At 41.7% G+C, this 25,422-nt stretch overlaps 1 protein-coding gene across 3 annotated transcripts in view; it reads left to right on the top strand.

Annotated features, from left to right (window-relative positions):
- The window catches only part of LOC133578319 (calcium-dependent secretion activator 1), a 291,918-nt gene that overhangs the window by 86,130 nt on the left and 180,366 nt on the right, over positions 1-25,422 (top strand). For all 3 annotated transcript variants that reach the window (XM_061932657.1, XM_061932658.1, XM_061932659.1), the window contains exons 12-13: positions 11,821-11,957; positions 12,041-12,228. In XM_061932657.1, coding sequence (XP_061788641.1) covers positions 11,821-11,957; positions 12,041-12,228 — 325 coding nt within the window. The remainder of the gene's footprint in view (positions 1-11,820; positions 11,958-12,040; positions 12,229-25,422) is intronic.

The raw sequence follows: 25,422 nt of genomic DNA, 5'->3' as shown, positions 1-25,422 counted from the left end.
TCACAAACCTGGGGGTAAAGTTTGACTCAGATTTTAAATTCGAAAAACAAATCAGCAGCGTCGTTCAAAAAAGCTTTTATCAATTATGCCAAATAGCGAAAGTGAAACCGCTTCTATCAAGACATGATCTTGAGAAATTAATCCACGCCTTTATCTCGACTCGTCTTGATTATTGTAATGCCCTGTATGTTGGCATTAGCCAGGCCTCCCTCGCCCGCCTGCAGCTCGTGCAGAACTCTGCTGCTCGTCTGCTAACACAGACCCGCAGACGTGAGCACATCACCCCTATTTTAGCGTCCCTTCACTGGCTCCCTGTGCGTTACCGAATCAATTTTAAACTCCTTTTATTTGTTTTTAAATGTCTAAACAACCTCGCGCCAACCTATCTCTCCGACCTCCTTCAGCCTTACTGCCCCACCCGATCCTTAAGATCAGCCGATCAGCTGCTGTTGACGGTCCCTGACACAAGGCTGAAGCTTAGAGGTGACAGAGCTTTCGCCGTTGCTGCTCCCAAGCTCTGGAACGACCTACCCCTGAGTGTTAGACAAGCCTCCTCTCTTCCTGTTTTTAAATCTCTCTTAAAAACATACTTTTATTCCATGGCTTTTAACACTGAGTGATATCCATCCTGCAATGGCGCCCCATAATACACCTGCTGTGATCCTGTTTTTATGTTTTTATGTTTTTATTAATTCTATTTTAATTATTTATTTTTTATCGTGTTCTGTTTGTGTTGTGTTGTGTTTACTCGGTACTCGTTTTATCTTTTAACCTGTTCATTGTACAGCACTTTGGCTACCCCTGTGGTAAATTTTAAATGTGCTTTATAAATAAAGTTGATTTGATTTGATTTGATTTGAAGTAGAGATGACCCCTTACTTATGTCTTGTACAAAATTAGGTTTTAAATTAACTGGTCTAAAAGTAGGGATGTCAGATAATATCGGACTGCCGATATTATCGGCCGATAAATGCTTTAAAATGTAATATCAGAAATTATCGGTATCGGTTTAAAAATTATTGGTATCGGTTTCAAAAAGTAAAATTCATGACTTTTTAGGACGCTGCTGTGTACATGTACATAGGGAGATGTACAGAGCGCCAATTAACCTTAAAGGCACTGCCTTTGCGTGCCAGCCCAGTCACATAATATCCACGGCTTTTCACACACACAAGTGAATGCAAGGCATACTTGGTCAACAGCCATACAGGTCACACTGAGGGTGGCCGTATAAACAACTTTAACACTGTTACAAATATGGGCCACACTGTGAACCCACACCAAACAAGAATGACAAACACATTTCGGGAGAACATTCGCACCGTAACACAACATAAAGACAACAGAACAAATGCCCAGAACCCCTTGCAGCAGTAACTCTTCCGGGATGCTACATAACACACCCCCCGCTACCCCGACCCCCCGCAACCCCACCCACCTCAACCACCTCTTGCTCTCTCGCATGTCCCAAATTCCAAGCTGCTGTTTTGAGGCATGTTAAAAAAAATAATGTACTTTGTGACTTCAATAAGCCATGTTGGCATTTTTTTCCATAACTTGTGTTGATTTATTTTGGAAAACCTTGTTACATTGTTTAATGCATCCAGCGACAACAAAATTAGGCATAATAATGTGTTAATTCCACGACTGTATATATCGGTATCGGTTGATATCGGAACCGGTAATTAAGAGTTGGACAATATCGGAATATCGGATATCGGCAAAAAAGCCATTATCGGACATCTCTATCCAAAAGGTATCTTGTGATTGTGCAATATTCACTCGCCCAATACAGATTGTCCTCGGGTTGTGAACAAGTCTGTTCTTGGACAGTGACGTAAGCCACGTTTTATAGTGTAAATCAGATCTTCTACCTAAAATATACTATATGTTAAAATATATATAATTTTCAAAATTGTATACTTTTATTATAGGACTGGAGCAGTGTTTTTCAAGCACTGTGCCGCGGCACTAGTGTGCCGTAAGATACAGTCTGGTGTGCCGTGGGAGATTATGTAATTTCACCTAATTGGGTTAAAAATATTTTAGGCAAACCAGTAATTGTAATCCGCAAATGTGCCGTTGTTGAGTGTCTGTGCTGTCTAGAGCTCTGCAGAGTAACCGTGTTATACTCTTCCATATCAGTAGGGGGCAGCAGGTAGCTATTTGCTTTGTAGATGTCGGGAACATGGTTTGTCGTGATCACATTATGCGGGAGGCAGCGTGTAGGTAAAAAAGTATCTAACGCCTAAACCAAAAATAAACAAAAGGCGAGTGCTGCTCAGAAAAGGCATTGAAGCTTAGGGATTGCTATGCAAAACAAAACTAAAACTGAACTGGCTGCAAAGTAAACAAAAACAGAATGCTGGACGACAACAAAGACTTACAGCGTGTGGAGCAGACGGCGTCCACAAAGTACATCTGTACATGACAATCAACAATGTCCCCACAAAGAAAGATAGCGTCCGCACAACTTAGATAGTCTTGATTGCCAAAACAAAGCAGGTGTGGGGAATAGCGTTCAAGGAAGACATGAAACTGCTACAGGAAAATACCAGTAAAAGAGGAAACGCCACCAAAATAGGAGCGTAAGACAAGAACTAAAACACTACACACAGGAAAACACCAAAAAACTCAAAATAATTCAGGGCGTGATGTGACAGGTGGTGACAGTACACCTACTTTGAGACAAGAGCTATTGTGATGCATGGTTGGTTATGCTTTAAAGTCATACCCAACAATTGCCAGAACAACTTTTTATTGTCAATATCGGCTACTGAGTTCATTTTTTTATGTTTTCTGCTGGTGGTGTGCCTCAGAATTTTTTCAATGAAAGAAATGTGCCTTGGCTCAGAAAAGGTTGAAAAACACTGGACTGGAGAATGGGGTTTGCTTTGTGCAAATGTTGTTTTCTCAAACAGTAATCTTTATTAAACAGCTCAACACAAAATGGACACAAACACTATTTTACAGACACACTCTCTCACAGATGCTTACCACTCACGACACAGGCTCCCTTTGAAAACAAACCTACTACCGGTATAAATGACAAACAAAAAAATGTCTGGGTGTATGAGTAAGCGGGGTGCCTCCTCAGTCTGCATGACAGTCAAGGCATGCGACTCCACAGTATTGCAGAATTGGGGGTGGGACACTCATTTGGCAATTTCTATGGAAAGTTTGTTGGTTGTAGTTGTGGGCTTTTTTGGTGTGGTGTTCCTCTGCCAGGGCGTTGTTCTCTGCATTGGCGGACAGTTAGCTGCTGGCGCCAAGGTCTTGTCAGGAGAGCTGACGGGTCTTGTGGGGCTTGCCATTCAGTTTGCACTTTTCTTTGTTAATTTCTGCTCGGTGTTTGTTGCCGCTTTCAGCTGCGGTGCCGGTGTATTTTCCGCCGAAGGCCACGCACAATATGCACATGTTAACCACGCGTAAAAAAAAAAATAGTTACGTTAAAGGATATTTACACTAACACATTATTATTGCATTAACATTGACAGCCCCAGTAAATATAGAAATGTTATTGTTGCTTCCTTATTGTAAATTTGAGCATTTGTCATAAAATACCACCTGTAAGACAAACAGTTGACCTTTGAGATGAAGATGTTTTGCCGTAATTAGTGTTGGAGTGGTGTTGCCCCGATACCAATATTTTGGTACCGGTACCAAAATGTATTTCGGTACTTTTCGGTACTTTTCTAAATAAAGGGCACCACAAAAAATGTCATTATCGGCTTTATTTTAACAAAAAATCTTAGGGTACATTCAACATCTGTTTCTTATTGCAAGTTTGCCCTTAAATAAAATAGTGAACATACAAGACAACTTGTCTTTTAGTAGTAAGTAAACAAACAAAGACTCCTAATTTAGCTGCTGACATATGCAGTTACATATTGTGTCTTTTATTATTCTATTATTTTCCAAAATTATTAAGGACAAGTGGTAGAAAATGAATTATTAATCTACTTGTTCATTTACTGTTAATATCTGGTTATTTTCTGTTTCAACGTGTTTGATGTACACTTCTGTTAAAATTTAATAATCACTTATTCTTCTGTTGTTTGATACTTTACATTAGTTTTGGATGATACCACAAATTTGGGTATCAATCCGATACCAAGTAGTTACAGGATCAGACATTGGTCATATTCAAAGTCCTCATGTGTCCAGGGACATATTTCCTGAGTTTATAAACATAATTTAAATTTTTTTTAAAAAGAAAGAAGATTTTCTGAAGCTAAAAAATATCGATGTAATCATAGTAGTATCGACTAGATACACTCCTGTACTTAGTATCATTACAGTGGATGTTAGGTGCAGATCCACCAATGGCGTTTGTTTATATTGTAGCGTCCCAGAAGAGTTGGTGCTGCAGGGAATTCTGGGAATTTGTTCTGTTTATGTTGTGTTCTCCCAAAATGTGTTTGTCCTTGTTGTTTAGTGTGGTTTCACTATATGGCACATGTTTATGACAGTTTGGCGTTGGTCATTTCAGCAACCCTTAGTGCATACCTGCCAACTACTCCGGTTTTCCCGTAATTAGTACGGTTTTCATCAACGTATTCCGGGTTACGGTTGCAGTGATAAAAAATACGGTTTTTCATTAATTAAAAAAAATAAAAAAAATTTAAGTTTTATTCACGAAATCGCGTAACAACAATGACAATCGACACTGCTTTCCTTAACTTCCTATCGAGCCATTCCGAATGCCATGCGCGAGGCTATTTATAGCACCGCTGCCAAGCACGAGGCACTAGTTGCCATTGTTTCCAAACGAGCGAACGATCATGGAATCAGCCGGAGAAAAATCGCAAACGAGTCTTAAACCGAAAAGAAAACTGCAGTCATTCCGTGAAGAATATTCAAAAGCCTATTCGGGAATAATTATCCGTTCCATAAAGGGTGAAAACTACGCGAATTGCACCTTGTGCAGACAAAATTTTTCGATCGGACACGGAGGAATTAGCGATGTAAAAGACCACGTTGGGACAAAAAAACACAAGTCTAATGCCGTTGCTAGCGATACAAGTGGAAAACTTTCAACGTTTTTCGTCGCCCAAACAGATTCTTTGGATGTGATAAATGCCAAAGTTTTATTTATGATGCTATTGAATTACATTTTAATGAAGTAAACTTATCATAAAGTTACCATATCATTTTTGCAGTTTGATCAATCTGATAGAATACATTTGGATTTTAGCCACAAAAAGGTAATGACACCAATGTTATCTATTGGAATTGTTTAGTACTGTTATACTGTTAAAAGTGTTTATACTATTTATGCTTTCAAGTCCAAGTTGTTAAATGTTGACAGCATAACTACCAAAATACAGAAGTATGTCCTTAATATTTTTGCAGTGCTATTTCTGTTGAAAAGTTAAAATGATTACATTAGAGATGTGATGTGCCACTTTTCAAGTGTCTGATGGCTTAAATTAATTTTCATTAATTTTTCATATTTTGAATTAATTTGAAAGGCTTACAAAAAAACTACATTTGAATTGTAATTCCATGCTATTGACAGGACTATTAATTTTAATGAAGTTAGCTTACCATGTTTACAGTATGATAATTGTGATAGAAATGTGAATTTTAGGCACAGAATATTTTTCACAATTGAACAAGGCAGTAGATTATACAAGCTTGGACAGAAAGTTAATAATGACACCAATTTTTTTTAATGGAATTGTTTAGTACTGTTTTACCATTTGTTTACTGTAAAAAGTGTTTATACTGTTTATACTTTCAATTAACAAATTGAAGTCTTGTGAAAGGTTGACAGGATAACTGGCATTAACTGTCAAAATAATTTCAAACTATTGAAGTTAGTTTACAGAATAAACATGTCAATCAACCCATATGATTTTTGCTGTAATATTTTTGTTTTGAAAAGTCACTGTGACTGATAGAAAAGTGATGGTTTTAGCAACATTTTAACTTGTCTGAATGCTAATAATCATTTTGCGTCGGGGGGGCTTTGCCCTGAACCCCCCACCAGGACTTTGTCCTGGACCTACCGGGGCCTGCGGCCCCTGGACCCTGGCTACTAGGTTTTTCTGATTTCAAAAGTTGGCAGGTATGTTAGTGTGACATGTATGGCTGTTGACCTTCAGTTACTTGTGTGTAGTGTGTTCAAAGTCAAGATGATCGTCCCAATGGTTCAGGATTGGGCATAATGAAGTCAATTTTTGACTCTGTCAACTATAGACCATTTCAAACATACCCTTTGTCATGATTCCGGTGTGCTGCGGTGTGTAGTGAAGCATTTATAACTATCACTCATCCTACAGGGGTGATATTTGAAATAAATGTACTCGATATGGAGACAAGGATTAGTGGTTTTGAAGTAATTACAACACTGCGGACAGACATTAGCTGCTAGCTAGCTATCCATCCATCCATCCATTTTCTACCGCTTGTCCCTTTTGGGGTCGCGGGGGGTGCTGGAGCTGGAGGGTGTTTCAGTGTTATAACTTTACCTTTAGCTTTAGTTATAAAGCCAAAGTTTTTCTGTCTACACACTGTCTGTTTGTAGGTCCTCTGTGATTGTGCGCTGCTGAACATGCTCGTCTGCATGGCATGGCATGAAGACATGGGGGACCGGTACCGAATATGATTCCTTAGTATCGCGGTACTATACTAACCATACAACCCTATGTTGGAGTGATAGCTTGATTAACTAGAAATCATCAAACTGACTCTAGTACACGCTAAAGTCTTTTTTCATAGCTGGTCAACAAAACTTAAAAAAAAAAGGCCCAACTCTATTCACCAGCAGTAGTGTAGTAGATGCCTCCTGGTTCCTCTCCTCTGGATCTATAAATGAATAGTTGTCATCAATCATTGTCAGGGCCGTCCTTCCCCAGTCCAGATGGGCGGGGGTGGCGGGTGGAGGTGTCACTGCAAGTTACTGTCCATCCCTCCTGCTTGCCTCCACTACCTCTCACTCACATCAAACAGACCTGACAGGCCAGCAGCTACACACCACTGGGGCAACACAATGTCATTTTTTTATATTTGTCATTTATTTGTGTCTTTTTTTGGGGAGGGGGGGGGTTGTGGACTTGTAAAGCGGACACAATTAGCTTCAAGCGTCTTACTCTTTGTTTTGTTTGTTGACTGGTGTGCTGTCATTGGGCAGCTAAGAGGACGTTGGCCCAAAATCGCTTGATTACTGTGCAGCTATGCGGGACCGCCGCCACGTGATGCCAGAGCGAGTCACTTTGTGAACGTGCAAGTGAACAGCTGTTTATTAGATAAAGACCACTAAATGAACTAACAATAAGGAGCCGGTGACACCAGATGGTATTAACCATCCGCATTGTCACCGGATTGTTTATCGTTAGATAAACAATCCGGTGACAAGGAGTAAAGTGAAAGTAAAATGATCACAAAATATCACCCACAATTTGATCTAATTCCGATTCCTGTGGTGACAATGTGATTCCGAATTGATTGTTAATCAACATTAACATAAGCAGTGCTAAATATACCAAACAATTAATATATATTGTATTACACACGTTAGTTCAGGAAAAAACACGGAGGCTATTTTATCGCTACAAGCCTGTTTCACAGGTTTCCCTGCTCTTCAGGGGATTTTATTGAAGAGCAGGGAAACCTGCGAAAAACGCTTATAGGGATGAAATAGCCTCTGTGTTTTTTCCTGACCTAACGTATATTCCGCTCTACCCCGGGAATTGTGCACTGTATAACGGATAAACCACAGAAACCTCGACTATATTATATTACACATATATTATTGTATATTATATATACATCTGAAGTATAAAAAAATTAAGAATCATGAGATCAGATAGGGGGACAATATTAACCTTTTTTTTTTTTTTTTTTAACTACAGCTGTGTCCCAGTGTTTACATGCTAATGATTGCATTCACATGAAAGATTCCTTCAAAAGGGATGTATGCTCAGGGAGACACAATTACATTTCCATGTTGCTTGTTTCACACATGTAGGAGTTTCATGAATTCCAGGAGGGTGCTGTCTGGCCAGAGCACCGGCTCCAATTTGAGAACAAGCTGCAACAAACGTGTCGTCTATCCACAGTGCAAAGCCGCTTCTAAGATACTAATCCCCACCATTGTGGCGGAAAAAATAAACATTTCTTCCACGTATCATTATCACTAGAGGACTAGAGGACAAGGAAAGGCTAAGCATGCCACACACACACACACACACACACACACACACACACACACACACACACACACACACACACACACACACACACACACACCCACACACACACACACACACACACACACACCATTTTGGCAATTTTACGAAGAGTCGTAATTTTACTCGACAAAAGTCACAATTTTATAAGAAAACTTTAAAATATTGGCAAAATAGGAAACAAACACACACCATTTTGGCAATTCTATGAAGAGTCGTAATTTTTATCAATATTGTGATAAAAGTCAGCATTTTATATGACAAATGTCACCATTTTGCATTAAAAAGTTAAAATTGTACATAAAAAAGTAAACATTTTACAATAAAATATGGCAATATTACAGAAACAGAAAGAATATGAGAATTTGTTGCCAATTTTATAAGAAATAAGTTGACATATTTTTTTCTGAAATTTTTGTTTGTAATCGGTTTTTAATCTTCTTTATTTACTTGAAGTTATAACAGTATGTCTTTATATACATATTTATTACATTTTTTTTTTAAATAATTTTGGCCAAAGGAGATGCATTTAATTTTTTTTACACACACTTGTTATTACATATGTTGGCCAGAGGGGGAGCACTTCAAATGTTTACACACACTTGTTATTTCATATGTTGACCAGAGGGGAAGCACTTTTATAAAACAGACACACAGTCAATTTGAAAAAGCTCTCCTTTTTGGGACCACCCTCATTTTGATAGATTTCACCACCAGGGGTGCAAATGAGACATTCTCTATCAGTTGCAATGGTTTTCCGTATTGGGACCATGATTTATGTCCTAACTTGTTCACAGGTCCTCATATGGTAGGTACTTTTCCTTGTTGATGTCTCAAGAAGTGTAGATATACAAGATCACGCACACACACACACACACACACACACACACACACACACACACACACACACACACACACACACACACACACACACCAGGACGACAAAAAAAGCCATCCGTAAAAAGCTTCAATGTAAAGTAGGGAAGATACTGTGATACCAAGTATATAAACGATACTGAAGCAATAATTAGAATGTTTTTTTTTCTTTTTCTTGTTATTATTATTGTCTGTTTGTGTCATTGTTTACAAAGTCAGGGAGTGTGTCACATACAGGAAGGCTTTGAGGGCAAAACCCAACTGATAAATAAATAATTCATTCGTTTACGTTCCGGAACCTGTGTATTCACCAAACTGCAGCAAATACACAACACAATGTGGTATGACACCAACCTGTACTGACTGAAACACTTGAACTATCATATTACAGTATCTGCAAAGTATTAGCCCACATTTCATGTATTGTTTGTACACAGCTGAACTAGCCAGAGAGTGTATGTACTGTAGTTGTAATAACACGCATTGCGTGCTGCATGTATCATCATCAATATTAAAGTGACTCACTCGAAGGACAGTTTTTTGGTCTGGTCCAGTTGGCCTGGGACGTTTCCTGTTGATTTGGGGTAAGCACGCCATTTATGTCAAATTAGCTTGTCTCCAAAATCTACATTTGCAGATCCGAGTGACTTTTACCTCACTATATCGGCTTCCGTCTGCTCCAACGTTTCACGCTCTTCTTTGTGCTCGCTTGTATAAGCAGCAGTTCATCCTCTATATATTCAGCTTCAAAAAGATAAGGTTGTGAATCCTCATTATTCCAAAATAACCGTCCTCATTGTCTGTTACCAAGTCTGCCTTGATTAGAAAACACTTGTATTTGATTCAGGAAGTAGGATCAAAAGTTGTTACTAGAAGTCAGACATGTGCTGCTATTGAAACAAATCAATGCGCGGAAGAAATAAATGATGGAAATGATTAAAATGATCAAAATACGATAAATATTGAACAGATTACATATTGTTAAGAACGTGTCTGTTACAACATTATATATAGACTTGCAGCGTGTCTATAAATCGTTGATGGAGGGTTATGAAGTTGTTTTGAAGGCTACAGCGGTGACTCCCATTAGTCGCATCTTTCAAGCCTTTTTTATCATCTTTAAAATCCTAAAAAAAAAAGAAAAAGACGTGTGGTCTTGCCTCTCATCATGATTGTGAACAATAGGCAAAATTCCCCCCAAAATGCAGTTCCCCTTTAACCTTTTTGACCTAGGGGCTCAACTTTTCCACTGAAGAGGGGCCTGGAACTACTTAAATATTAACACTGATTTAGTAATCTTACTCATGATTTTTATGGTATTCAATAATTTTAGCCTGCTTTGAAGCAAGCGCCCATTCACTTGCCACAAATCACGTGACTGCTCATACATAATGGCTCGGCAATATCCGTGAGATTGATATTATTTTGGTCAGATCTATTTACTCGCAAACTTTGTAAGTCTTTAGTTTTTTTAAAGCAGAAATATATGATAATTGCTTCAATACAAAGTCAGCATATTTGTCCATTATACTGGTACTTTAAGGAAACGTATCTATGACTTTGTTTTGATAATGTCATTGTGTGTGAAAGTGAGCGTGAATGTTGTCTGTCTATCTGTGTTGGGCCTGCGAAGAGGTGGCGACTTGTCCAGGGTGTACCCCGCCTTCCGCCCGAGTACTGCTGGGATAGGCTCCAGCAACCCTGAAAGGGACAAGCGGTAGAAAATGGATGGATGGATTACTGCCACAAGTGGTGGAAAAGTGCATTACAACTGAGTACTGCTCATATGGACAACAGCTGAGAAACAGATATTTTTTGGTGTATTGAACATCTAAGGTTGTACTTTTTCCTGTGTGCTTAATGGATGTGCTGATATTGCTGGCTGCAAAACAAGTTTACCTTTGTTACAAATTAAGTAACGTAAATTATTAATATGACCTCCAAGTGTCAGATATTTGATCTCTGTAATACATTTTATGCAAATGATCGAGCAACTAATAATGATAATCAATGAATTCTCTTCTATGAACAGGAAGGCACTAAATGTAATTGATCTCCATTCTAACAGTTTGATGTGTATTATAAGTACACAACACATGCTTGTACTTGTAATACAATTATAATATCCTTTATATGTACACATGCTATTTATGATGTAATATATTGTAATCCATGAATTATATATAATTTATACAAATACATGTTATTTATATTGTGATACATTGTATAGTAATACATACATTACTGTATATATCATGTATATATACATATGTTATTTATATTGTAATGCATACACTATGTACGTACATATGCTTCATAACATTATTTCTTTTTTCTTTCTGTCTTCTTTGTTTCCCTCTTTCTACCTTATTTTCTTTCGTTCTTTTGTTTATTCATTCTCTGTCTTATTTTCTTCATTTTATATCTTTAATTCTTTCTTTCTTTCTTTCTTCTGTCTTTTTCTTTCTCTCGTTCTCCTTCATTCCTCCCTCTGTTCCTTCTTTTTTCCTCCTTTCTTCCTTATTTTCTGTCGTTCTTTTGTTTCATTTTTTTCTCTTTCTGTCTTTCTTTCCCTGTTTCTTCCTTATTTTCTTTCTTTCTCTCTCTTTCGCTCTCTTTACCTCCCTCCATATCTCCACTCTTATATCTTTGCTTTCTTCTTTCCTATCTTTCTTTATTTTTCATCTGCCCTTTCTTTCTCTCTTTTTCCTTCTTTCCATTGTCCCTGCCTTCCTTCTATTGTGTATAGACGCTGATCGAGCTCAGAAACACGGCATGGATGAGTTTATTTCTGCTAATCCTTGTAACTTCGACCATGGTTCCCTCTTTGAACTCGTCCAACGCCTGACTTTGGATCACAGACTAAACGACTCTTACTCCTGTCTGGTATGAAAATTAATACATAAGTGAAAATGATATCGTAGTAAACATTTGGATTGGGTTATGGTGTGTCCCCTCCTTTTATTCAGGGCTGGTTCAGTCCCGGTCAGGTGTTTGTTTTGGACGAGTACTGCGCTCGTTATGGCGTTCGAGGCTGTCATCGTCACCTGTGTTACCTGAGTGACCTTCTGGAGAGGGCAGAGAATGGAGCTATGATTGACCCGACCCTCCTGCACTACAGCTTTGCCTTTTGTGCCTCCCACGTCCATGGAAATAGGTAGACTCCATTTTCTTGATTATTTATGTTCCAACAGGTGCAGACTAAATTTGAGTTTAGCTGATAATGTCAAATTGTGACAAACGAAACGTAAAACAGGGAAGCACACATATAAAATGTCTTCGCCTTGCATATTGTACGTTTTATGCTTTGTCTGAATTTTAACAACCTTTCATTTGTCTCACTTCCTTTTCCTGTAAAAACTTTTACCTGTGGTCATAAAAAATTTACCCCATCCTTTAAACTTCTAAATCCCACACAATCCTTCCTAGTCAGCGTATCTCAGAGTTGTTGAACTGGCCAGTATCAGAGGCCCAGTTAGAGAGAATACTTTTCCCCTCTGCTCCTGAGCCCTCTTCCCAAAGTGTTAGGAGAGAACTCAAAATCCTGAAGAAAATGGATCTCATGTCTCAACTTTTATCCAGACCAAAAAGGTGAGTGTGATCTACAGTGTTTTTCAGGTATTTTTTTGCAAATATACAGTATCCATCCATCCATTCATCCATCCATCCATCTTCTCCCGCTTATCTGAAGTCGGGTTGCGAGGGCAGCCGCCTAAGCAAAAAAGCCCTGAATTCCCTCTCTCCAGCTACTTTGTCTAGTTCTTCCTAGGGGATCCCGAGGCATTCCCTAATCAGCTGGGAGACAGTCTTGCCAACGTGTCCTGGGTCTTACCCGTGGTCTCCTACTGGTTGGATGCGCCCTAAACACATCCCCAGGGAGGTGTTCGGGTGGCATTCTGACTAGATGCCCGAACCACCTCATCTGGCTCCTCTCGATGTGGAGGAGCAGCGGCTTTACTCTGAGCTCCTCCCGAATGACAGAGCTTCTCACCCTATCTCTAAGGGAGAGCCCCGCCACCTGACAGAGGAAACTCATTTTGGCCGCTTGTACTTGTGATCTTGTCCTTTCGGTCATAACCCAAAGCTCATGACCATAGGTGAGGATATGAATGTAGATCGACCGGAAAATTGAGAGCTTGGCCTTCCAGCTTAGCGCCGTTTTTACCGCGAAGGACCGATGCAGGGTCCGTATCACTGCAGACGCCGCACCGATCCGCCTCTAGATCTCACAATTCACTCCTCTCTCACTCACTCATGAGCAACACTCCAAAGTACTTGAACTCCTCCACTTGGGACAGGATCTCTGACACTGATCATGCAGGGAGCGGACCTCCACAATCAGGCGGTCCGATAGCACATACTCTCTGAGCACTCTCCTTAGGACCTCCCGAGGGAAACGGTCGAATGCTTTCTCCAAGTCCACAAAACACATATAGACTGTTTGGGCAAACTCCCATGCACCCTCAAAGACACTGCCGAGAGTATAGAGTTGATCCACAGTTCCAAGACTAGGACGAAAACCACACTGCTCCTCCTGGATCTGAGGTTCGACTATCCTGCGTAGCCTTCTTTCCAGTACACCTGAATAGACCTTTCAGGTAAGGCTGAGAAGTGGGATCCCACGGTATTTAGAACACAGTTGGTTCCCCTTTTTAGATAGTGGAACCACTATCGCCCCCAATGTCCACGCAATGTTGCAGTGTCTTGTCAACTACGACAGCCCCACAGCATCCAGTGCCTTAAGGAACCCCGGGTGGATCTCCTCCACCCCCGCGACCCTTGCCACCAAGGAACTTCTTAAACACCTCTGCAACCTCAGCCCCAGAAATAGGAGAGCCCACCACAGAGTCCCCCGGCCCTCATTGCAAGACGTGTAGGTAGGATTAGGAAGGTCTTAAAGTTTTTTTTGCAGTGTACAGTATTGTTTGTACAAAACGTGGAGTTACACATCGTTCCTGTCAAAGAATCGTTCTGCTGCAAAATGTTGAGTGAACTGACTTGTGAGACAAAGCTCTCTGCAGGATTCTCAGGACATTCAATCGATCGCAACTGGACTGTTTGTTTTGTCCTCGAAGACGTTTCACCTCTCATCCGAGTAGGCTTCATGAGTTCATGCTCATAGACTTAGATAGGTCAGTTCTAGTCTTAGATTTAGATAGGTCAGTTCTAGTCTTAGACTTAGATTGGTCAGATCTAGTCTAGCGGATGGTCCCAATACCTCAGTAGGCTTCATGAGTTCAGGCTCATAGACTTAGATAGGTCAGATCTAGTCTTAGACTTAGATTGGTCAGATCTAGTCTAGCGGCTGGTGCCAATACCTCAGTAGGATTCATGAGTTCATGCTCATAGACTTAGATTGGTCAGATCTAGTTTAGATCTGACCAATCTAAGTCTATGAGCATGAACTGATGACGCCTACTTGAATGAGAGGCGAAACATCTTCGAAGACAAACCAAACAGTCCAGTTGTGATCGATTGAATGCCTTGAGATTACAATGACCTGGATGAATGAGAACATTCATTGACATCTCTCTGCTGGATTGATAGGTGCACTTCCCCTACATATAGCACCATCAACCCACTTTATTTAAGGCACCTAAATAAAATATTCACAATTGGAAGCAGAGAAAAGAAATCTGTTGATATGCGGATGCCCAACTATTATTAGGCAGAGAAACACTCTTTGCAGGGTCACTCCTCCTTACACGCAGATCACGCAGTGTGCGTAGGGCCTTGCAAGCCGTTTGGGGCCCCATTTTGATGACAATTGGCATGTAAAATTTCATATAATGAATGACGAGGCGCTGTATATGAAATTTTATGTCTTCCTTGCCCCTTCCTGTTCTGTCGCTGATAAGAATATAATAGCAGAAATCCATTTACATCATCGCCATTGTGGTGCGCACAAAACAGACTTGGCGGGTTTAATCCCGGGCTGGAGCTGTGACAGGAAGGTTTGCTAATTCGTGTTTAACTCATGTTCATTTTGTTATTTTGCCCTAAAAATAATTATTCAACAATTTATTTCCCATGAATTTGTTTTAGTACAAATCATGCAGCAAATTATATTCAAGTTAGAGTCAAATTGTATAAAAATCTCCAAATACAATTCTGCTTAGGTCTCCGATTATGACTGGCCCCTGATTCTATAGTGTATTTTTTTAATTATTTAACGATTTCTAACTAAATTTTCTTAAATCTTCCATGAGAAAACCTGAAAATAATATTTTAAAAAGTAACAACATTTACCTCAAACATTTGATGGCTAAAAATAGATTATAGATAAACTCAGGAGTGAGAAAAAATAGTGATATGGCAATATATTGTGATACTTTTGAACTTTATTTCAATGAAGTGTATAGATACAGAAATTAGGGGGATCCTAAAACACAATACAATGTAATGGTGTGTAAATTCTGCTTTAGGTAGTCCATCGTGATCGATGATGTGACCTCTGCCTGTCACTGACGTGAAAACTGTAGACCTGAGCCGATGGGGCAGGTGCAGACATGGCCTCCTTTTTCCTCTCTCTTTTCGCCAGATGGTGTTTTCGTCTGTTCTCCTCTGCCGCTTCTACTCCTTGACAGCTGAGTCCACGCCAGGAAGAGCGGTCCGCAGAGGCAGCTTCCAAGGCAGTGGGCTGTATGTTGCACCTCTTTAGGACGATCTTGAGCTGGTCTTTCAGCCTCTTCTTCTGGCCCCCAGCAGAGTGGCGGCCCAAGTGGAGCTGGCCATGCAAAATTATGTGTGGCTGGCATTTTGATGACATGGCCAAGCCATCTTAGTTGACGAAGCATGATAATGGCCTCTATGTTGCAGCTGACTTACTGAAGGATCACAGAGTGTGGGACACAATGTGTTGTAGACACCTTATATGAAATGCCTCCAGCATCTTGAGATGGCGAGCATGGATTGTCCATGTCTCACAGCCATATAGAAGGTTTGTGATGTATATTGCCTTGTAGACTGAGATTTTGGTGTGGAGGTGGAATTATTGTTGTTGAAGACTCTATTCCTCAGGCACCCAAAGGTGGATGAGGCCTCTTTAACCCGGTGTTGTATGTCTTGGTCAATGCTGCAGTCATCTGAGAGGATGCTTCCCAGGTATTTGAAGTGTGTTTCAGGATCTCAGCAGGAAGGGCGTTAGGCACAGGGTTAGGTTAACTGAGATGTCAGTTGAGGCTTGCTGGTTTAGCAACGCCTCAAAAAAGCTCTCTCCATCTGTGGACAATTAGGGATGCATCCCTAATGAGGGAGGATCATCAGCAGTTCGAAGGGGGCAGACAGTATTGGTTCTTGGGCCATGGGTGGATTTAGTTTCATCATAGAAATTATGCATGTCATATCTGTCTGCATGTGACTGTATTTCCTGTGTCTTGGATGCCCACCACTGGTTCTGGAGTAGTCTCAGGGCACATTGTACCTCTCTCCTGTTGTGTTTAAGGGCAGCAGAGGTTGGGTTATTTAGTTAGGCTTTATGGGCAGTGTGAATATTGGTAAGGAGAGTGGAGATGTATGTGGAGTTTTCGTCGAACCAGTCCTAATGTTTCTTCCTGCTTTATTCGGTCGACACATCGACTGCTGCATGTTTCCTCACGTCATTAACTTACGCAGCTGATGGACGCTGTATTGAGAAAATAAAACAATAGTTTTCTGCGTCGCTGTATACTTTTAGTGTGGCACAGATGCGACATTCTCCAATATTGTCCACACCTGTCTCATCTAAAAACAGCAGTGCGCTCCTAAACGCACACCAAGACTCCGCATAAAGGAAGCGAGGGAAAATGAAGTTAAACCAAGAGCTTAGCTTGGTTTACTCTGATGGGAAATCTCCAGAGCAGTTTGTATAGTTTGTTCCGACATGATTTTCAGGCCAAACGACGCTAGAGTGCATGCACCAGCGCTACTGTGACTTCGTTTCCAGGAAGTAAGTAGCGTTGCCTAAAATGCATTAATAAATGACAGTTTTACGGTAATTAGAAATTTAAACAGAATTACTAACGTCGGGAGTTTTACCGCGGTTTATCATTATACCGTTGCATCCCTAATATATGTGTGTGTGTGTGTGTGTATATGTATATATATATATATATATATATATATATATATATATATATTAGGACTGCAACTAACGATTAATTTGATAATCGATTAATCTGTCGATTATTACTTCGATTAATCGATTAATAATCGGATAAAAGAGACACACTACATTTCTATCCTTTCCAGTATTTTATTGGAAAAAAAACAGCATACTGGCACCATACTTATTTTGATTATTGTTTCTCAGCTGTTTGTACATGTTGCAGTTTATAAATAAAGGTTTATAAGAAAATGTTTTTTTATTTAATAAAAAAAAATAAAAAAATAAAAAATAATTAATTTGCCTCTGCGCATGTGCATAGCGTAGATCCAACGAATCAATGACTAAATTAATTGCCAACTATTTTTATAATCAATTAGTTGTTGCAGCCCTAATATATATATATATATATATATATATATATATATATACATATGTATGTATGTATGTATGTATATATGTGTGTATTGATCTATATATATATAAAACAATTTTTTCTTGTTTTCTTTTTACAGTTAAATTTTTTTATTAATTTACATTCGTTCTTATTTATTTATTTATTCATTTATTTTAACCAATCTGTAGTTAGTATTAAGGATATGTGTGTGCTCTCACAATTAATTTGCATATATACATGATTAAAGCAATAATGTTGCGATTGTTTGTGGCATCATTGACCTATCAGTGGTCTTTATTATATAATTCATATATTAGGTATCATTATGGAGAGGTGTACTGTCACACATTTCTCAATGTCACTTTACTTACATTATCAATACAGAAATTGCCACAACATTTCATAAGTTAAGTTTAGTAAAAAGAGCAGCAGTCCAAAAAGACTGGGCTGAGTCATCCAATCATGTGAAGAATTTTATTTTATCTGATGAGTCCGCTTCAAGGTTTAGACATTCTAATTTTTCTAAGTTGTATTATTGAGCTCATGTTGTATTTGCCATGTATGTGTGGTGTGTGTGATGTGTCAACATCTCAGTTGACCATCTGCAGATGAAGCGTAACAAAGATGGACGAGGGGCACTCTCGGACTGAGAGAGGAGGTCAAGGGGGGCCTTCTGCCACAGCCCCCCTTCACCTTCAATCCACATCGCTTCATCCATCCTTCCCTCCGTCCCGCTGACAAACTGTGACTTGAGGACGTAGGCCTCGTCTGATTGGCCCGGACAGATAGAGCCTAGCTTTAAGAGAAACACACAAAAAGAGGAGAGTAAATAAAGCATGGCAATACAGGAAATTGAAGGATACCAAGCCAGTCAGCAGTTTTTCACGGGTTTGCCTATTTTTAAACTCTGCATGGAACAAGTCCGAAAAATATCTGCCTAAATGTGGATCTTGAAGCAAATATTGTCGGAAGATGTGACAAGAACATCAAGTGAGACTTGGCCACTTGGTCCATGTTGCCTGCAGGAGCAGCCATGACAGGTTGACACATTGTCACTAGTGATGGTTGAACGTCTGTGTTACTGACACACACCGCGCACCTCAATCAGACCAACCCCCACCCAAACAAACCCACCGCCGCCTTCTAATCGCCTGCTGGCCGAGAGATGGATGTACTAAGTGCTTACTACGTGTCATGACTTGACTTGTGTCCACATTCGTGTCAGGTCCACTTAAATCATCTGTTGTACTTATTAGGAGTGTCCCAATCCGATATTGATGTCGGATATCAGCAGAAAAAAACTAGTTTTGGATTATATTGGCTGGCATCTCCGATACAATGAGTACCACTTGTGCAAAGCTGGACAGCCAGTTAAAATCTTCATGTCCTTCAATAAGCACACACGGTTGGTCTTTTCTTGTATTTTAGTCGTCATTTATAAAAGATAAACATATCGTTGGCTATAGGCTTCTCGGAGCTAGCAGCTACGCAACAGCTAAGCACTCAATAAAAGCACATAAGCTAAACATACATGTCCTTAATTGGACTATATTGCACTACATTTGACAAACTGAAATGCTAACAGATAGCAAGCTAGCCAGAAAGCCTCAAGTAACAAAATATACTATATGACTATCACACTAGCCAAATAGCCTCAAGTAACAAAATATATTATATGACTTATGAGTGTATACCTGCAAAATTAGCTAAAAAAAGCTTGCATACTAACCTGCGAACGTTAGACCTGCAAAGTTAGCTAAAAAGCTAGGGTTGCTAACATTGTGAAAGTTAGCATGCTAACATGCTAACAGTTAACATGCGGCAGTTCCCAAAACATTTAACTCTAAGGTGTACACCAGCAAAAATTTGCTGAAAAGCTAGCATGCCAATTACTCTAGATTAAATAGAATTGCATATTACTTTAACATACACAATCTTGAAGGCAAAAGCATATCAGAAAGTAGGCAGTAACAAACGTGTCTGTATCATTAAACGTATTGCATCATGGACTTAACTTCATGAACTATTTTGGCCACCAACTACCGTCAAAAACCAATTACCACTCCACCTAAAGACGGCATAAATCCATTCCATATAATATTAAATAGGTTAGTGGTTTTCATATTTACTGTACCATTGTCCGCAAACATTATTTTACCATTCCAGACTACAAAATAAAAGTATGTTTAATTTGTGCTGATATCAAATCTGATCAGTATCGGTATTGGCCAAGACTCAAGACTCCAAATGTCATGGCCTCCGTGACAGTTGTAGACTTGTGTTGTTTTTTCCCAGTATGTGGTATTTGTGTTCCTGTCCAGTGCTCTTATTTTGTAATGTAATTTCCCCTGTCTGCTACTGAGCGCTGGCTTCTATACCTGTCTCTAATTGGCACCCAGGACACACCTTTTCTTGATAACCAATCAGGCTCTTATTTACGCAGGCCCAGCCTTCCAGATAGGGTTGGATCTGTTATGAGCCGCTGCCCGGATCATAGTCTGTTTGCGTTTCCGATTCACTTGTGTTTTCAGCACCTTTGAGTTTGTGTGTTTCAGTTGCCATGACGGCAGATTACTCTCACCTGCCTCTGGTTAGTGTTCGGGACGCTCACCTGTTTCCCGGGCACTAATCAGAGAGCTATTTAGTCTATGCCCTGGCCTCACTCGGTCAGGTAGTTTTGTTTGCTCCCATGCAATAAGTTACATTCTCATTTACGCTTTTAGTCTGTATTGTTACTAGCATCTTTTGGCTTTCTTGTTTTCCGTGCCGTGCGCACCACGCAGCATAGTTTTGTCTGCAGCTAGAATAATTTATTTTCACCTGCAAGCCGCTTCCTGACATCCCTCTGCATCTTGAAAAGACGACCTCCGGCTTAATGCCACGACCTACTGCCACAACAGCGTAACAGAAAACCATGTAGTCTTTTCGAAGAGGGCGTGGAGGATCCTGGCTACGGGACGTGGCTGTTCTTGAAGACGATGGAGACGGAGACTCTCCGGTATTCCCCCTTGGAGCGCGAAGACTTAATATGGGGGCCTAACGGTTCGCTGGAACCAATCGACTTCATCTGGCGCTCACAGCCAGCCTGGACGCGTCAGCGAAAGTGGAAGTCATCCAAGAAGGCTTCGGCTCGCGGCAGAGACGCCCCAATCCCGCAATCTCCTCCTCCGGAATGCAGCACGCCACAACCTGCTTCGACTTCTCCTATGTTTGGTAATCCAATCGATCACTTTGCCAAATATTTCACTGCATGGGCGGTCGAACAAATTCACTCTAACTCCGATGACGCCACTCTACCGGCGTGCGGCGATGACATCACTCTGCCGGCGTCATCAAGGGAAGACACTGAGCAAGATTTGTTTCCAACTTCATTGTGTCAGCCGCCTCCTAAGGACTTTAATTCCACAATCGAACATTATCAGAACATTTTTTTGAAATTTAGATCTTGTCAGTCCCAGCCGCCTCCTAATTTCCAAGCTCCGCCCCCTATGGCTCAAGCTCCGCCCACTTCTCTGTTGTCTCCCTCCTGTTCTTCCTCACAATCCGCTACTGGGGGGGCTCAGTTACTGCCAGCCGAACTGCCACGCCCTGTAAGACCTTCTTTGCCTGCAACTGAAGCCTTGGACGACTCTCCTCGACAGTTCCATGTTGGGGTGTCTAATAGACATTTTGGACAATCGAGAAGGGAGGAGTCTACCCCCCTCCTTACCTCCTCCCCCCCACCCCTAAAGACTGTTTCAGATAGCACAGGAAGCGTCTGGTATCCGCTTCTTGAGGGGGGGTAGTGCTGGGAGCTGTGCCAGTGTGGTGGCACAGCTGTGCCTAGCCAGGCAGCAACCTCCGGCCCGGCCACCACCACTAGTCCTTCGGCATGCCAAGCCGCAACCCCCAGCCAGGCCACCTCCGCCTAAGTCACGGCCAGTACCAGCTCCACGACTGGTTCCAGCACCAGTTCCTGCACCTCAGCAAGCACCAGTTCCTGCGCCTCGGCAAGGTCCAGTTCCTGCGCCGAGGCAAGCTCCCGTTCCTGCGCCGAGGCAAGCTCCCATTCATGCGCCGAGGCAAGCACTTGTAGACTGGTTGCGCAAACTCCCATGCACCCTCAAGGACCCTGCCAAGAGTATAGAGCTGGTCCACAGTTCCACGACCAGGACGAAAACCACACTGCTCCCCCTGAATCCGAGGTTTGACTAAACGGCGTAGCCTAATCTCCAGTACACCTGAATAGATCTTACCGGGATGGCTGAGGAGTGTGATCCCACAATAGAAAGAAACCACCAACCCGGTCTGCCAATCCAGAGGTACCTCCCCTGATGTCCACGCAATGTTGCAGAATCTTGTCAACCAAGACAGCCCCACAGCATTCAGAGCCTTAAGGAACCTCATCCACCCCCGGGGCCTTGCCACTGAGGAGCTTTTTAACTACCTCGGCAACCTCAGCCCCAGAAATAGGAGAGCCCACCACAGATTTCCTAGGCACTTCTTTCTCATAGGAAGATGTGTTGGTGGAATTGAGGAGGTCTTCGAGGTATTTCCTCCACCGATCCACAACATTCGCAGTCAAGGTCAGCAGCACACCATTCTCACCATACACGGTGTTGACAGTGCACTGCTTCCCCTTCCTGAGGCGAAGGATGGTGGTTCAGAATCGTCCGGAAGTCGTTTACCATGGTTTCCCCAAACTCCTCCCTTGTCTGAATTTTTGCCTCTGGGACTGCCAAAGTCGCACACCGCTTGGCCTGTCAGTACCTGTCCCCTGCTTCCGGAGTCCCCTGAGCCAAAAGGACCCGAAAGGGCTCTTTTTTCAGCTTGACGGCATCCTGGAACCCGCTGGTGGACACCAGCGAGTTCTAGGATTACCGCCACAACAGGCACCAACCACCTTGTGGCCACAGCTCCAATCCACCGCCTCGACAATAAAAGTACGTAGCATGGTCCACTCGGATTCCATATCCAGCGTCTCCCTTGTGACATGTTTAAAGTTCTTCCAGAGGTGGGAATTGAAACTCTCTGACAAGAGATTCTGCTAGACGTTCCCAGCAGACCCTTCCAATGTGTTTGAGCCTGCCAGGTCTGTCCGGCATCCTCCCCCACCATCAGAGCCAACTCACTACCAGGTGGTGATTGGTAGAAAGCTATTATTCCCAATCACTCCTCTCTAGGTTTAACCGTCGTTGCCAATATGAGCGTTGAAGTCACCCAGCAGAACAAGGGAATCACCTGAGGGAGCACTCTCCAGTACTCCCTCGAGGGTACTTTGAGCTGCTGTTTGGTGCGTAGGCACAAACAACAGTCAGGACCCATCCCCCCACCCGAAGGCGGAGGGAAGCTACCCTCTCGTCTACTGGGTTAAAGTCCAACATGCAGGCTTTGAGCCAGGGGGCAACAAGAATTGCCACCCCAGTCCGTCGCCTCCCACTGCGTGCAACGCCAGAGTGGAAGGGAGTCCAGCCCTTCTCGACAGAACTGGTTCCAGAGACCTTGCTGTGCTTCAAAGTGAGGCCGACTATATCTAGCTGGAACTTCTCCACCTCGCGCAGCAGCTCAGGTTCCTTCCCCCTATGAGTGGTGAGCCCATTAGAGAGGGGACCCACGTTGCCTCTTCGGGCTGTGCCCGGCCTGCCCCACCTCTGGGCCTGGCTCCAGAGGGGGGGCCCGGGGACCCATGTCTGGGCGAGGGAAATCTAAGTCCTTGATTGTTATTTTCCAGAAAGGTAATTCTAAGCATTACCAGAAATTCTTTCTTCAGCACATTTCTTTCCTTTTCCATAGCAGCACACTTCCGACTTCGGGCAACAAATGTGTGTGACTTGGTAACAGAGAACAAAGACAACTATTTTTGGACAAATGAGGATTCACAACCGTATCTTTTTGAAGCTGAATGTACGGCGGATGAACTACTGCTTCGAGAAGTGAGCACGAAGGAAGGGTGTAATGTTGGAGCAGACAAAAGTCGAGAGAGTGACATCGGTGTGACTTTGACACTGTAAATGTGGAACTTGGAGCCATGCTATTTTGACAAAAATGAAGTTTTGACCCAAAATAAACGGGAAAAAACGTCCTCGGCCAGCTGGACCAAATGCACAACTGTCCATCGAGTGAGTCACTTTAATATTGATCATGATACACGCAGCACTTCATGCCTGTTATTACAACTACAGTACATACACTGTCGAGCTAACTGTGTACAAAAAAAAACATGAAAAGTGGGCTAATACTTTACAGTTACGTTAAAATAGTTTTTCAGTCAGTACAGATTTGTGTCCTATCGCATTGTGTTGTGCATTACAAACATAAACGCATTTCCTGCTGACGTAGAGGCTAGCTTGTCTCTTTCCGTAGCTACCTTTTATGGTTAATACCGAAGCATGCTGATGTGTTACTCTACTGGAAAAAGAGTTCCTCCGTGTTTGGTCTTACAATAACAATGTCGCTACAGCTTGGTTATTAAAGTTAAAGTACCACTGATAGTTACACACACACTAGGTGTGGTGAAATTACCCTCTACATTTGACCCATCCCCTTGTTCCACCCCCTGGGAGGTGAGGGGAGCAGTGAGCAGCAGTGGTGGCTGCGCTCGGGAATCATTTTGGTGATTTAACCCCCAATTCCAACCCTTGATGCTGAGTGCCAAGCAGGGAGGTCCCATCTTTATAATCTTTGGTATTACTCGGCTGGGGTTTGAACTCAGGACCTACCAATCTCACCACAAGGCCACTGAGCAGGCTTTTATACAGATTACGGACCGTAAATAAGTATTGTTGGTGTTTTTTAAATGCATTTTTAAAGTGATTTAGAGGTAGAATTGATGCTTCTATTAGCTACATTGCTAGCCATGTAGAATGAGATGATTTTTACATGTTATAAACTGCAAAAAAAACAAAAACACTTCTGTCTTCTTGTCTCTCATAAACATTGTGAACGATAAGCAAAATTCCAAAAAAGTGCAGTTCCCCCTTAATTCTTGTCTGTGTGAAGGGTAAGGCAGCATAACATTAACAATGTAATTAACAATACATTCACTTGTTGCCGGCCTTGTTACTAAACTACTGTGTTAAACATGTTTAAAGGCCTACTGAAATGCGATTTTCTTATTTAAACGGGGATAGCAGGTCCATTCTATGTGTCATACTTGATCATTTCGCGATATTGCCATATTTTTGCTGAAAGGATTTAGTAGAGAACATCGACGATAAAGTTCGCAACTTTTGGTCACTGATAAAAAAGCCTTGCCTGTACCGGAAGTAGCAGACGAGTAGCGTGACGTCACAAGTTGTGGAGCTCCTCACATCTGCACATTGTTTACAATCATGGCCACCAGCAGCGAGAGCGATTCGGACCAAGAAAGTGACGATTTCCCCATTAATTTGAGTGAGGATGAAATATTTGTGGATGAGGAAAGTGAGAGTGAAGGACTAGAGGGCAGTGGGAGCGATTCAGATGCTGTGAGAGGCGGGTGGGACCTGATATTCAGCTGGGAATGACTGAAACAGTAAATAAACACAAGACATATATATACTCTATTAGCCACAACACAACCAGGCTTATATTTAATATGCCACAAATTAATCCCGCATAACAAACACCTCCCCCCTCCCGTCCATATAACCCGCCAATACAACTCAAACACCTGCACATCACACTCAATCCCACAGCCCAAAGTACCGTTCACCTCCCCAAAGTTCATACAGGACATATTTCCCCAAAGTCCCCAAAGTTACGTACGTGACGTGTACATAGCGGCACGCACGTACGGGCAAGCGATCAAATGTTTGGAAGTCGCAGCTGCATGCGTACTCACGATACCGCGTCTGCGCATCCAACTCAAAGTCCTCCTGGTAAGAGTCTCTGTTGTCCCAGTTCTCCACAGG

This window comes from Nerophis lumbriciformis, linkage group LG38 (genome assembly GCF_033978685.3).
Source record: "Nerophis lumbriciformis linkage group LG38, RoL_Nlum_v2.1, whole genome shotgun sequence".
In the NCBI taxonomy this organism is placed as follows: domain Eukaryota; kingdom Metazoa; phylum Chordata; class Actinopteri; order Syngnathiformes; family Syngnathidae; genus Nerophis; species Nerophis lumbriciformis.
The sequence above is the reverse complement of the archived record's forward strand: the minus strand, read 5'-3'. Positions and strand labels throughout refer to the sequence as shown.